Source organism: Sinocyclocheilus anshuiensis, unplaced genomic scaffold (assembly GCF_001515605.1).
Source record: "Sinocyclocheilus anshuiensis isolate Anshui unplaced genomic scaffold, SAMN03320099.WGS_v1.1 scaffold1365, whole genome shotgun sequence".
Classification (NCBI taxonomy): domain Eukaryota; kingdom Metazoa; phylum Chordata; class Actinopteri; order Cypriniformes; family Cyprinidae; genus Sinocyclocheilus; species Sinocyclocheilus anshuiensis.
Window position 1 is genome coordinate 277,234 of NW_015551032.1, and position 14,201 is coordinate 291,434.

At 37.1% G+C, this 14,201-nt stretch overlaps 1 protein-coding gene across 6 annotated transcripts in view; it reads right to left on the bottom strand.

Annotated features, from left to right (window-relative positions):
* Nucleotides 1–13,539, bottom strand: part of LOC107661199 (RING finger protein 214-like) — a 22,428-nt gene extending 8,889 nt beyond the window's left edge. Inside the window, exons 1-12 of one of the 6 annotated variants that reach the window (XM_016450682.1) lie at nt 13,375–13,539; nt 13,143–13,224; nt 12,890–13,055; nt 12,743–12,802; nt 10,740–10,839; nt 10,160–10,322; nt 9,841–10,033; nt 9,355–9,462; nt 6,924–8,907; nt 6,753–6,818; nt 5,192–5,323; nt 678–1,698 (exon numbers count right to left, since the gene is read on the bottom strand). In XM_016450682.1, the coding sequence (XP_016306168.1) occupies nt 1,475–1,698; nt 5,192–5,323; nt 6,753–6,818; nt 6,924–8,907; nt 9,355–9,462; nt 9,841–10,033; nt 10,160–10,322; nt 10,740–10,839; nt 12,743–12,802; nt 12,890–13,055; nt 13,143–13,198 (3,252 nt within the window). In that variant the 5' untranslated portion in view covers nt 13,199–13,224; nt 13,375–13,539 and the 3' untranslated portion in view covers nt 678–1,474. The other 5 variants (XM_016450680.1, XM_016450681.1, XM_016450683.1 and 2 more) reach the window with 5 other exon arrangements.
* Between the last annotated feature and the right edge of the window lie 662 nt (nt 13,540–14,201).

Consider the following 14,201-nt stretch of genomic DNA (forward strand, 5'->3'; position numbering starts at 1 on the left):
CTGATACTTCTTACCATGATAATAAATAGGGATGCACGATATTGGATTTTTGCTGATATCCGACATGCCGATATTTTTCAACCAATTTTTTTCCGATGGTGCTGATATATTCGCTTTTGTTTGGAAACAACACCAAGTCTCTCATGTGCAGAGATTATAAACAAATTATTTTTAATTTTGGTTAGTTTTTAACAAAACAAAGCGTTGTAAAACTTCTGGAAATCTTTTAGAGCTCCTTGTATTTAAGTTTCATAATCCATTTGAAAAAAAAAAAAACATTACACATTAATGAATAAATCTTTATATATATAAAATTATTTAATTTACAAGTGTCATGTTTGTGATTTTTATTCATGTAAGCTATAGCTTCTGACCTTTGAATCAAAGCATACTCGTGATTTTATGACATCAATTACCACTTTTTTGATTAGAAACACAAACTTATTAATCAGAAACCCAATTATCTTAATGTTGTTTGTGCATTTTACTTAAAATTTTATTACAAGTAGGCCAACAGCGCCCCCTAAGTAAATAGAACGCCTTAACGGACTGGCATTAAAAGGGAGGCTGCATTAAATGCAGTGATCCAAAACAGTGAATCTAATCACCATTCAGGCAAAAGTTCGCTTCAAGAATGACCACACTGCTGACGTGATCTTATCGCTACCACACCCTGAGCACATGTGAGCTATTTGTCTTATTGGCAAGGCATATCGGCATAATTTTTCATATTGGGCCGATGCCGATGTTAACATTAAATCTTTATCAGCCGATTCCGATATCGTTCCAATAATATTGCGCATCCCTAATAACTACTAAATGAACCTCGAGACATCAAATCATTTAATTTGCTGAATGTAACTTTTAATGGGTTCAACTTTACAAACAAACGAATTCAAATAAACCCTTCAAATAAATTATTTTTATATTAAAAAGTATAAAAAAATTACTGAGACAGAATGTAAACAAAAACTAGAGGTCAAAACTCTAAAATGGTTTGACAAGTTTTGCTATTGTTAGACTGGTGCATTTCAGCTTATGGCCTTCATCCGTCATCATAAAACATACGGCAATCTTGTTTAATATGGTGACACCATATTTGTCACCCATGTCCTCTGTTGGACACTCCCATTGCTTCTTTTTCAGCCCGTGACAAATATCTTTGTAGGTGTCCCACTGGCCAATACGTGTGGATGTAAATTATTGTTGAATAAATAAATAATCATTTTTTGTTTTGCCTCACATACACAATTTGAAATTTGAAGTTTGCAGTATGTTTGAAGTTTCTGATGAAAAGCACTGCTCTATCAATACAGTTGTTTAATGTCCTACAAATTTTGCTGGAGTTTTGACCTCTTTGGAAACAGCGTAGGTATTTCTGGCACAACTTCACCTACCTCAAAAGTGAATGGAAGAGAGAAAAAAGGCTAATGTAAACAAAAACTGCCATACCAGAGAGTTGGTAATCTTCACATTATTTGCACTGCAAACTCTTTTTATAGGCTGTAATGCGGTTATATATGAAGAATTTCACGTTCTTCCAGTCACGGTACTTCAGAGCTTGTGGTTCAGCCTTTAAACACTTCTCACAGTCACTCTTTGCTGGTACAGTAAAAGATGTGATGAATCTCATCATGTGCCTTTCCACCGCCTGCACCTCGGTCTGCTGCCAGGGATTTTTCCTCCGGGTAGTTTTACCTTAAAGCAGTGAGAGAGAAAAAATTTACAGGATAAATAAAGTGCTGGAATCCCAATCCAAGCATCTATAGTGCAAGTAAAGTTTTGTGCACTCTACCTATAAATAGAGTTACACTGTCAGTCAAACACTGATTTCTACATTGTCACTTGAACTGAAATGATCATTAGGAAAAAGGAAAAGATAATTAGATCAATTTCTTGGTTAGAAGCAGACATACACCTTTTACACATTTATGAAAATAGTTTCAAACTAAACTTTCAGGAAGAAACAACAGTATTTAAAAACATTTTGGATTCATAACATTAATCTATCATGTTATCATACTATCTAGTACAAAAAAAATAGAATTATATAAGACATAGCTTTGGTAATTGTTTCAAATGACAGTAAAGCTACTTGAAGTTGAGCTGCTTCTACAGTATGAGTAATGTAGTGAAGTGAGTGACATGTGGCCAAGTATGGTGACCCATACTCGGAATTAGTGCTCTGCATTTATCCCATCCAAAGTACACACACACAGCAGTGAACACACACACACTGTGAACACACACCCGGAGCAAGTTATTACTATGCATCTATTCCCTCAATAAACTGCTCCAGGGGTTAGTTATTGTTAATGATTCAATTATTAAAACAGCTAAAACTACTAGTCCCATTTAGTAGATTCTAGCAACAACCAAGTAACCTTAACAACTACAGATGGGATTCTGAGCTTTGTACTCTTGAACAAAATCAGCATTTAGTGATCTAGGACCACATGTATAAAAATTTGCATAGACTTCATCATTAAAATCAGATTTTGTTCTAGGGATGTCAATCCCATAATCAATTGTCACTTAAATTAGTCATCAATTAATCGTTACCCTTAATACTGCAAGAAGCATCTACTACAGTGGTATATAGTCTTTGGCATCACAGGATGTGCAAATACCACTCAAAACGTCAGTTTCTTCATCCGAATGAAACGTTTAAATACGTCTAAATAAAAGGATTCATTTGATTAAACGAAACGAGGACATTTGGTATCATTTTACATTTAAGGGAGGTTATTGTTGGCTGTTTCACAGAGACCTCTGAAAGCGCTGTTTTCAAATGGTATCATGATGCTCATTGTAGTATTGTATTTTAAAACACAATCACAAAATTTGCAATTAACATTATCGCCATTTAAAGTAAAAATGATCCCAAACGTAACTATGACACATAAGGCTGTGCCTGTGTTGGTATTTGGATTCATGCAGAATGAGAGAAGTATGTGAGGCCATAAATTTGAATTAAGACATATGCGGCTTTGTGTTCTGTTTTGCGGGCTGGTCACTCAAATTTCCACAAATGTAACCACTTCATGAGGTAATTCCACTGGATATGGAAGCTTGTTTCTTCTCCCAAATCCTCACTGTCTCTATTTTCAAAGGGGATTATAAAAGTTTTTTTCTTCCTGTTATTCACTTTTAATCCCTTACTTTGCATCTTTTACAGTGGTAAAAAAATGCTGGTTCTCAATTCCAGTCCTCACGTACCACTGCTCTGCATATTTTGCATGTCTCACCTGATTCAGATAACCAGCACATTAGAAGAGAGCTCCATGCATGAACGGTGTTCTGATTGACAGGGTCCCTACACAGTGTTCTTTGCTCCCTGAGCATGGGAAATCTGTTGAAGTTTACTTCACTTCGGAACATTCATTCACGGATTTGTGCTATACCACGACTTGCAGCATCTTCACACACAGATGAAACTTACTAGAGAAGTGTGAAGTGTGACATAATATACCTCTGTAAATAAATACAATTTAAATTCACGTCTCGCACACTTTAATGCCCTTTGAATGGAACATATACACTCCCTTCGAACTAGAATCATGGCGGATTATCCTGCGAATAGAAAAAAAACGTCTGAAGTGATAAATACATAAAAAAAAAAAAAGTGCATAGCGGTGGTACACGAGGACTGCAACTGAGAACCACTACTGTAGACAATGTACATTTTTACTTGCCAAAACAACAGATAGCATTGTTAGCATAACTAACCTGATTATTTAGTAGAAATATCACATGAGTTTGTCTTTATCTGCCTTCACATTCAATTTTAAAACAGTTTGTGCTTGTCAGACAAGGTAAGGCACGTTTATTTGTATAGTATGGTACCGTGGACTTGACATGCAGGGGATAAAATGAAAGATTATGGCCACAAATTAAGAATCGTCCCTACAATCGTCCCTATTAATTAATCTGTAGTCAATCCGCAAAAGGCTAGAGGACAACCAGAAGCCCACAAATTGTGATCAATTCCATACACTAAGGCAGTGGTTCCCAATCCTGGTCCTGGAGAACCCCCAACACTGCACATTAGAGATGTCTACCTATTCAAACACACCTGATTCAACTCATCAGCTCATTAGTGAAGACTCCAAAAACTCAAATGTGAGTGTCAGATAAGAGAGACACCAAAAACGTGCAGTGTTGGGGGTTCTCCAGGACCAGGATTGGGAACCACTGCACTAAGGCAAGAATGGATTGCCATCAGTCAGGATTTGACCCACCCAGTTTGATCACCCAAAGAGGCTGCGAGTGTCTGTCATTATACCGCCTATGTTGTTAAAGCATCATAGTCAGTGTCATTATTGATCAATATTCACATGAAAAGGTTTTGTTTTTCTTCTATTCAGAACACAATTTAAAGCAGAATTATCAGGAGCCAAGCAATTCTCCTTCTGTCATTAAAATATTAAAAAATAGCATTCCACTGGACAAGTATTTCTATTTAAATTCATAAATATTTGTATAACTACTGGACAATAATTTAACAATATGAGTGCTTCATTCCATTAATGAGAGTGGCATATTTAAAATAAATACATATCAATTGGAAAACAGGTTAAAATAATTTTGTTTATTTAACTCGCAACAGTTAATGAGTGTGTACGCATGCTATAGAGTGTGCACGGACAGGGAGCACATATTTACGCTACGTTTATTTTTATAAATCCCAATATGTGCATGGAAAAATCACGTATGCATATTTCAATGGCCATTTCAGTTTGGTGTGCTGTCCGAGGAGAGGACTCCGAGCTCAGAATATGTCTATGAACCTAGAGTACTCCCCCATATCTCAGGTTGGGACAGAAATAGTCAAGAGTGAGGAGTTGGGGTGGTGGAGGGATACTGGAAAACTGCCATAGGGACAGAGGTGACCTGGCTATATATAATAGGTCTCCTCTCATGCTAAGTGGGTAGATTGTCTAAACATGCTCCTTTGTTAAATAAACAATTTTGTGACTATGCAATGTTTATACATCAGGCCCCTGGTCTGAGGCATGGATGTTTAACTAGTTGGACGCTTTTGCTTGGAAATTAGTAATATTCCTGGAATGGGCTATACCTGCTACTGCAACATTTGGCCATTTCTAGTTTAATTTGTACACTGGCAGTACATCTCCAAAAAGCAGCAGACATAATCATTACTGACATAAAAAATGTGTAGAGAGTTCACCTTTAAAAGACGTCCTCAAAGCACTGGCTCCTGAAGGAACCTTTTCATCTGGTGATGGTGGTTTATGTCTTTTGGGTGGTGGTGGCATTTCATTCCTCTCAGCAGGAGGAAGTGTCTCCTCTGCTTTTGGTTCTATGGAAAATTATCATAAATGATCAAACATGATCATAATTTAACATTTTCAGAAATATACTTTACATGTACTATAGAAGGCAGACAATACACAACTTAAAGGGTTAGTTCACCCAAAAATGAAAATTAGCCCATAAATTACTCATCCTCAAGTCATCCTAGGTGTATATGACTTTCTTCTTTCAGACGAATCCAGTCGGGAGTTATATTAAAAATTGTCTATGATCTTTCAAGCTGTTTAATGGCAGTCAGCAGGTGTTGCATGCATCAGTCCAAAAGAAGTGAAATAAAAAGCGCCCATCCTTAATAAATAGTGTCTCACACAGCCCCGGGGGGTGAACAAAGTCCTCCTGTAGCGAATCGATGCGTTTTTGTACGAAAAATAACCATATTTAAAACGTAATAATCACTTTAATCTAGCTTGCGCTCACTGTTGTACACGGAAGCAGCTCAGGGCTGATGACGTATGAGGCCGGCTTTGTGCATGCACCGCTCAGAAGTGACGAACACGGAAGCGCAGGGGAGAGATCAAAACAAAACTACGGTCACTTATTAGAAGTACAAAACGAGGATTTGTAAATTTTCTATATAAGCCAAGAGGAGACTGGTTTTCCTTTGCTAAAGTAAGGACAATTTGCTTCCTCTGCTCCTGTTAACAAACGTTGGTTTTCACGAGACTCACCGGCGCATGCACAATGCTGAACTCATACACACCACAATAAATAAGCCTACAATAAAATGTGATAAATTCTAGTAAAGGTGGTCATGTTTAAAAAGATTTTAATATGTTAGTGCTGGTGCAAGATTATGTTTTCTCCTTTTTTCTATGGGCTAATTTTCATTTTTGGGTGAACTAACCCTTTAAGTTATTTGTAGTACTAATGGTTTTAAACTATAATTAGTGCATAAACATGCAATAAACCATTAAGTGTGCATTTCTGTTTATCATTGCAAGTATAACTGAACCACATATTATTCAACTAATGAATGGGGAATCTTTTACGTTAACTTTATTTTCTATTGACTAATATTGCTGATAATTATAATAGTACAACCAAATGCTGCCACAAAGAATCAAGTGCTCATGAAGTTTACTTGTAACTGTGTAGCCTGCTCAGGTAAAAAACACCACACTAAAAGTAGGACTGTCCTGGAATTATGGAACACAGTGATAAAAGTAATGATAAATTAATAAATGTACACCATGAATAATTTGTTTACATCATTGTAGCTTTCAAGTCCTATTCAGTAAGTCCAAATGCACATTCTATGAACAGTCGTCAACACACTGTGATAATATTTCTGCCCCTGCACATGACGTTGGAGCAATGTATTTGCAGTCATGTCTCATGCCTCTGCATGACTGAAAACTATGAATAAAGACTGAACAAAAAACTGAAAACTGTAGTATTTTGACAGTAATACAAACCATAAACAGTAGATGAACAGTGTCCCTCCTGTATGCTCCTGTCTTCATCACTTTCCAGGACTTTTTCTGTGGAGGCCAAACAAAGTACAGCTTAATGTGATTTAACAAAAAGGAATATATGGTAAACACAGAACAAGCAAGCAAACAAACAAAAAATCTAATATAACACACCATCAGGATCTATCACAATTTCATCCAAGTTCTTGCCATGGAACTCAGATAATCTTCCTTGTTCGAGAGCCATTAGGACTTTGCAGATTTTGGCAAGTTGCAGGGTCTTCTCAGGGAGTCGACAGAACTCATGATGGATTTTTAAGTGGTGTCCAAGAAAGTTTGCCAGCTGGTCCATCTCTGCGCCTGTCATATTCAGCACTGTTGAAAGGATTGCAACATGCTTTCGCAGTCTGGTAGATGTCAGCGACTTGGGACACTTTGCACCACACGCCTTTGCAAAGCCACGGAGGCAGTCTGACCCTCGGAAATGTGTCATGGCTTCTGGTCTTGCAAACATATAAGCATTGTCTTTTAGAACCCCACAAGGCTCTCTCTTCTTAACAAGGAGTTCTAAGGCATGCAGCATTTTTGGAGTCAGAAGAACTGGAACTGGTCGACCATGCTTTCCCCTGATGATAATCCTTGAGAAGTGTCTGCAGAGTTTTTTTTCTACTTCGGAGAGTGCCCAGTCCACATCCTCATGCGGATCAGAAGTGTCTCTTGACAAAAACGCAGACAAAGGCATGCTCGCCACCTCTCCTCCCCTGTGCCGGTTAAAGATAATTATCTGGGCTAGACAAACCTTTGCAAGCTCCATCCAGGCTTTAGTAAAGGAACTTTCAGAGAGTGATTTGTACCACTCGTCTTGCACTTGACTGAGATATGTATGCATTTTTTGGACATCTTCAGTAAAGGGCATGAGAGTGGGCACATTCCACTTTGCTTCCCTGATATTCCTCAATGCTGTAGCTAAGATCATCTCATTCCACTTTTCCTGATGGACGTCTTGAAACTCACTAGCATTCTTCACAAGCTGTTTGTTGTTTGAGATTAAGCCCTGAGCTTTTAAGAGTTTGCTTACTTTAACCAGGGAACTACCAAGCTTCTTTGCAAGTGATGGAATCATGAACTTGTCAGACTCATACCCACATGTATACTTGACAGCTTTGACAGTCTCCATGTACTTCTTTGGATTTACACAATCTTCCATTGTTTTTAAGGAGGTGACTTTCCTAGCATTGTGAACCAACCTTCCCAATTCTCGCATCTTCTCTCGCACACACTGTTTATTCTTGGCTGATAGTCCACCTATGTTTAACATGTGCTGACCAATATCAATAATTACTTTGTCATTTTTTATTATATCTGTGATTGGGTCAGGATGCATGACACTAATTACTTCCCATAGTTGTTTAGTCATGTTTGAAGGCACAGGCCCTGTGTACATACACATGGACTGAACACGTTTTTTTCCTGGTTTGAGGGGGACCGACTGAGGTTGAAGCCTACAAGTACGCATATGTCGCCACAGGACCTTTCTTGTAAAAAGTCCTTGACAGTATGCACAATGCATGAAATCTTTTCCCTGCGCTTCTTTGGGTGGTCGTTTAAATGGCACTAGTTCCCCCTTTCCTGATTCCATAACAGCAGCATTGTGAGCATAGTTTCCTCTGTTGCGAATATAATCTAGCTGTTTTTTTCTCTCCTTGGAACTCTTTAGAAAGCTTAGCGCTTTAGCCACATCAGATTCATGTGCATGTGAACTTTCTAGATGCCTTGCCATCTTGGCATAAGGCTTACAGCAATATAAGCAGTAATGTCTCTTGTTGTAGACTCTACTAACACCTCTTTTTTGGTATGCACTAACAACTACGCCATCTATTGCATTCTGACTTGAGCATGGTTCTTCTGTTCCAGATGCTCCAGATGCAAGGCTGTGCATTTTATCTGGTGTTGCTGTGTCACAGTCAAGGGAACTCAGTGAGCCAGATTCATCAACATCCAGGTCATCATAGAGAAGCTGAAGTTTTGTCTGGTTTGGTATAAGATTAGCATCACCATCACAGTCACTTTCAGAAGTGGTATCTGTAAAGTAATAGTCTGAACTCTCTGGTGTAGAATCAAAGAGTTCATCCGAATCTTGAAGATCTTCATCTTTCATCTAAAAAGATGATTAGAAATGTCAATTAATTAATTGATCAGTACATTTACAGACATAAATTGGTAACTATTGTGATAATTAATTGTTCAGGTACATTAATTAAAATTGGATTACATAATTTTGGGCTTAAATAAAGGTGATGCAAAACTGTTGAAGGTGATGGTCTTTGATCTTTTGTAGTCCAAATTATTTATCACCTAAGAATACTGTATATTAATATTTTATAATTATATACATCATAATGATTATATAATATTATTATATAATTATAACCATAAGTATAACATTTTATATTATGGTATTTGAAATGTAAAAATGAAGTTGACTAGAGTTTAGAGAAAAAAAAACAAATTTGTTCTTAAACTTAAATATGCTTAAAAAAAACACTAAAACATGACCATGAGAGACAGTAGACTTCTAAATCTTAAGTGATAAATGTGAACGTACCTGTTGAGGAGAATTGTTTTGACCAGTAGTATCATTCATCTGAGTCTTTGACTGGAGGGAAGGATCAGAATCGCCGTCTTCCCTGGTATTAGCAGCTGTGCTGGTCGTCTGTAAAAGACAATGGGGAAACACAAGAGATAAATCTTATGTAGATGCTGCATGACTTCAGAATAAAAAAGAAAAATCGAATTCATTTTAAAACGTTTGTTCCTGTCCAGTTAAACTCTGTCTGCGCTCACACATCTTGAATCAAACAGGGTTTCACACACAACGTTATAGTACAGTTTCGTCAATTCAACACACAAGTTTGTACTCAAACAATGACTAAAAGTGTGCCGTGGGGACGTTGTGAGTGTCCATTATAAAGAAACAATTAAACAAGAAAAAATTCGCTGTGAAAGATAAAAATGGCCCTAAATACTAGACTACCACTAACAGGTTGCAAAGATACAAGCTATTCTGAACACAGTGTGCTGTGCAACATACTTGTGTTCTCCAGGGGTAATCATCTTCTCCATAGTCATAGGTAATTTCTTCTGCTTCTTTTATGTCATTCAGGGCAAACAAACAAAGGTGTGGCTTTCCATTCACATCAATTTTCTTCATCTTAGAGTTTGGATGTCTGTGGTCATCATTAACTATCCGCCCAAATGATCCATCTTCTCTAGAGGCATCAATACTTAAAAAATATAAAAACAAAAGAAAAGGATAAATACAAGTATTACAATATACCACCACAAATCAGTGCCTCATTTACTATAATACATCATAAGAAATATAGCTTTGGTGCAACTTGACTTCTTACCACCATGATTTCCCTCTCCACTTGAACTCAAACATAAATGCAGCACTGGATGCGTGGTAACGTTTTCTTCTTCTCTGCAATTCTGCATCACTTATTATATCTCCCCTATATTCAACAACAAAATCACCTTTGCAAATGGAACCCTTTGCGAACAGACCACGTCCTGCAAAATACAGCAAAAACATAAAAAAAAAACAGGAAAGCCTATTGGTTCAAACATTATCAATTGTGACCCTGGACCACAAAACCAGTCTTAAGTCGCTGGGGTATATACTGAACATATGACAGTAATTACAAATCACACCAGACACCACCTTACCTTTCACTGCATTGATATACTTCACCTCTATTAGCTTTCAGAAGATGTATAAATCTCAATTTTGAGAAATTGACCCTTATGACTAGTTTTGTGGTCCAGGGTCACAATTAGTAAAAAACATCTTGCAGTAAAGGATGCCATTTATACACACAAAAAAACGTAGGTAGCAAAAAGTTGGTAGCTGATTTAAAATATGCTGCAACCAGGTGCTTATACTGAACATATGACAGTAATTACAAATCACACCAGACACCACCTTACCTTTCACTGCATTGATATACTTCACCTCTAATTTGAATGTTTTGTCAGTCTTTGAAACAACATGATGCATGGCATCCTTAAGGGAGCTGATTAGTGGTGACTGAAAGAAAAAAAAAAGTGTGAAATAAATGACACTGTGAAAATGGGGAGACATGCAGAAGCAAAGTAGCAAACTAAATATGCCGATAATGTGGCAGTAATGTAACACTGTATTGCTTTATTTTAATGTAACATTAAAGGGGACATTGGATTAAATTCACTCATTCACACATTAAATTCAGCTTTTTTGCATTTAGTTAGGTTTCTGGCATGTCTGCCAGCTCAGAAAATCTGAAAAGAAAACACACAGCCAGTTTGTTATGGGCTGTCTATGTCTGAAACGGTGTCATCCAGCAAGCTATTTCAATTTGCAGCTGGTTTCTACATAGATAGCTAGCTATTTGAATAAGACCACCTCCGAGTAATATATACAGATATATTTATGTGTCTTGTGTTGACAAGCCCCACGGAAGAGGGGGGTGGGGTGAGCAGTAGCTCATTATCATTTAAAGAGACATGCACAAAAATGAGACGAAGTAAACAGAGCGGTTTAAAATAGGTGTTGTTTTACACAACCATTGACTTTTCATGATGAATACCCTAAAAAATTCATACCAACTTGTGGAAAATGGGCATCCGATGTCCCCTTTAATTATACTGTAATCAATGTATTGATGTAACAAAAGAAATCAGAACTAAGGCTTAGTTAAATATCTGGAACAATGCTAGCCTTGAGGGCATCGAGTCACTATTTTCATTTAGCCTGTGATCTCTCACAAAATCTGTCAAAAATCTAAATCTAGCTTTAGGCAATTATTTCATATTTAACTACTGATTTAGACTTTAACCCAACTACTCTATTGGACAATCTCACCATACAAACCCCTGTTCATTTTAACTACTATTTTAACTTAGTTTTAATCATAAGTTTAATCATTTTGTCATTCAAAGCTACTTACCATTTCAAATTTTTTTTTTATTGTACTTAATTTCTCTGTGAATCACTTTGGTCAAAATCTGTGGCTTGCATATGTTCTCTATAAATTCACTTAAAAGTAAAAACAAATATCAATCTTTAATTCTTCATATCAAAATTAAAAATCAAACACTATAAACACAAGCCCCGCATCAAGTGCGATTATCCCCACCCCCCTCCGAAAAAATATATATTTATTTTATATAAAATAACCCACCCCTGCCCAAATGCTAACTAAACACACACACACACACAAAATAGACTAATAACTAATTGATTAACGGAATTGCTTCATTAGCAATTAGTCAGGCTAAAGATTTGTTGAGACATTTCAGTTAAAATTAGGTCCTAAACATACCTAATTGTATTGATTATGTGATCGCTAGTTGGAAAAACATAGAAACATTTCAGGCCGCATTTAACCTCAACAGTTAATTAGTGCTAACAAGCTACCTGTTTAGATCAAATTAACCTAATTGGTTTGATACATATGTGCTTACCTTGTGTTTCACTTTTTATCCTCTGCACAAGTTCTTAGATCCTTAGTTGGCATCTCCTGCAAATAATCTTCTTCCTTGTTCTCCGTGTAGTGTCAATTTAACACTTACATTTTGCTGCTGAAAACCTTCCTAACGAGGACTAGGAAGTGAGTTGTACCCAACCATATTTGGAATATATGTGTGCGTGTGTGGAGAAGTGAGTGCATTACAAGCCAGAAATATTTGGGGGTAGAACTGAGCACCCCCTACACACACACACACTGATAAACGTGTTATATGGACCAATGTTAAAACTTCACCAGCAACACAATAGTTTCTCTATTCATTTAAATGGGCTTCCCTTAGGGGGACCTGATTTTTGGTCAAGAGGTCCCCATAATGAGACTGCGTAAACAGATTTGTCCCCACACTGTGATGATTACCAGAACACACAAACACACACACACTTGCAAACACACAAAACCTGGAGTAAGGTGCTGAAATCTTACCATGTCTGATTCCCAGTCCTCATTTGTGTTTGTAGATCTTTCCTCTGTCCAGTCCTCCGTCTATGGTTGGAGACAACAATCAAACTACATAAAACTACATTCAGATGATCACTTCTGTGAAATATGTCATTAGGAGGTTCAAAAGACCTGTACGGTTTGGCTCTGCGTTTCGCTGCTGGGGATAAAAGTGCTGCAAGTCAGCGCTTCAGCATACTGATTTAATACTGCTGGGACGCTGCTCTCAGTGGACCAGGGCCCGGCTGATAGGCTCCATGGGGAAGGATCCGGCGGAATCACTGCAGAAACGGGATCCCTGTCAAGAGAACGAGAACAGCCGTGTTGCTGAATCATTTTAATAAGAAACACTTTAAAATTCTACCTTAAGCCGTTTTGTACTTACTGAAGTAAGTCTTCATCTAAAGCCGAACTCCACTCGGTGTGTTTTTCACTTTCCATTGACAGACACTCAGCGACAAAAGACTCTGGATTTGATCGATTGTTGAGATTTAAAACCTAAGCGGCAGTATTTTCATGAACGCGTCTTAATATATAAGTTACCGACGATACACTGGTTTTAAATCATTTGCTCAGTGAAATATGAGCGCCAAAAACAGAGTTACCAAAAGACCTACACTAAACATTTAAGAGTTGGTCTTGATGGCCAAATGACTTACAGTATACTCCGTGTATACAGTATGTATTCTAAATAAACTAAATGAATAATGATCTTTTTTTTGTTTGTTTTTTACAAAACGAAAAGCACTTCCGGGACGTCACATGCGTCTTCTTTTTCTTCTTCTTTTAGCGTTTTATGGCGCTTGGAAAACAAACGATAGGTGCATTCCTGCCACCTACAGGGCTGGAATTTGGAACATTTACGAAATCTGTGAACCTCTCAATCCTATTAAATAGACCGACAATTCCTAAATATCTTAATGTATTATATTTTTTTATGATGATTCAATCCATTATAGGCTACAGCAGTGTTTTAAGTGTAAAATTTCCTATCCCCATTTCTCTTAAAGGGGTCATATGATGCTGCTAAAAAGAACATTATTTTGTGTATGTGGTCTAATGAAATGTGTTTATGTGGTTTAAGGTTAAAAACACATTATTTTCCACATACTGTACATTATTGTTTCTCCTCTATGCCCCGCCTTTCTGAAACGCGTCGATTTTTACAAAGCTCATCGGTCTGAAAAAGCGAGGTGTTCTTTGTTGTAGTTTATATTTGTTCAGTACCTTTATATTATATGTTGGAAATCAATAAAAAAAAAAATTATAATAAAATAAACACAATAAACACACGATTGCAACAATAAAAAAAAGAAAAGAAAAAGAAAAGAAAAGAAAAGCGAGGTGTGCTGTGATTGGCCAGCTATCCAGTGCATTGTGATTGGCCGAATACCTCAAGCGTGTGACGGAAATGTTACGCCCCTTACCATATTGTGATGCCCTG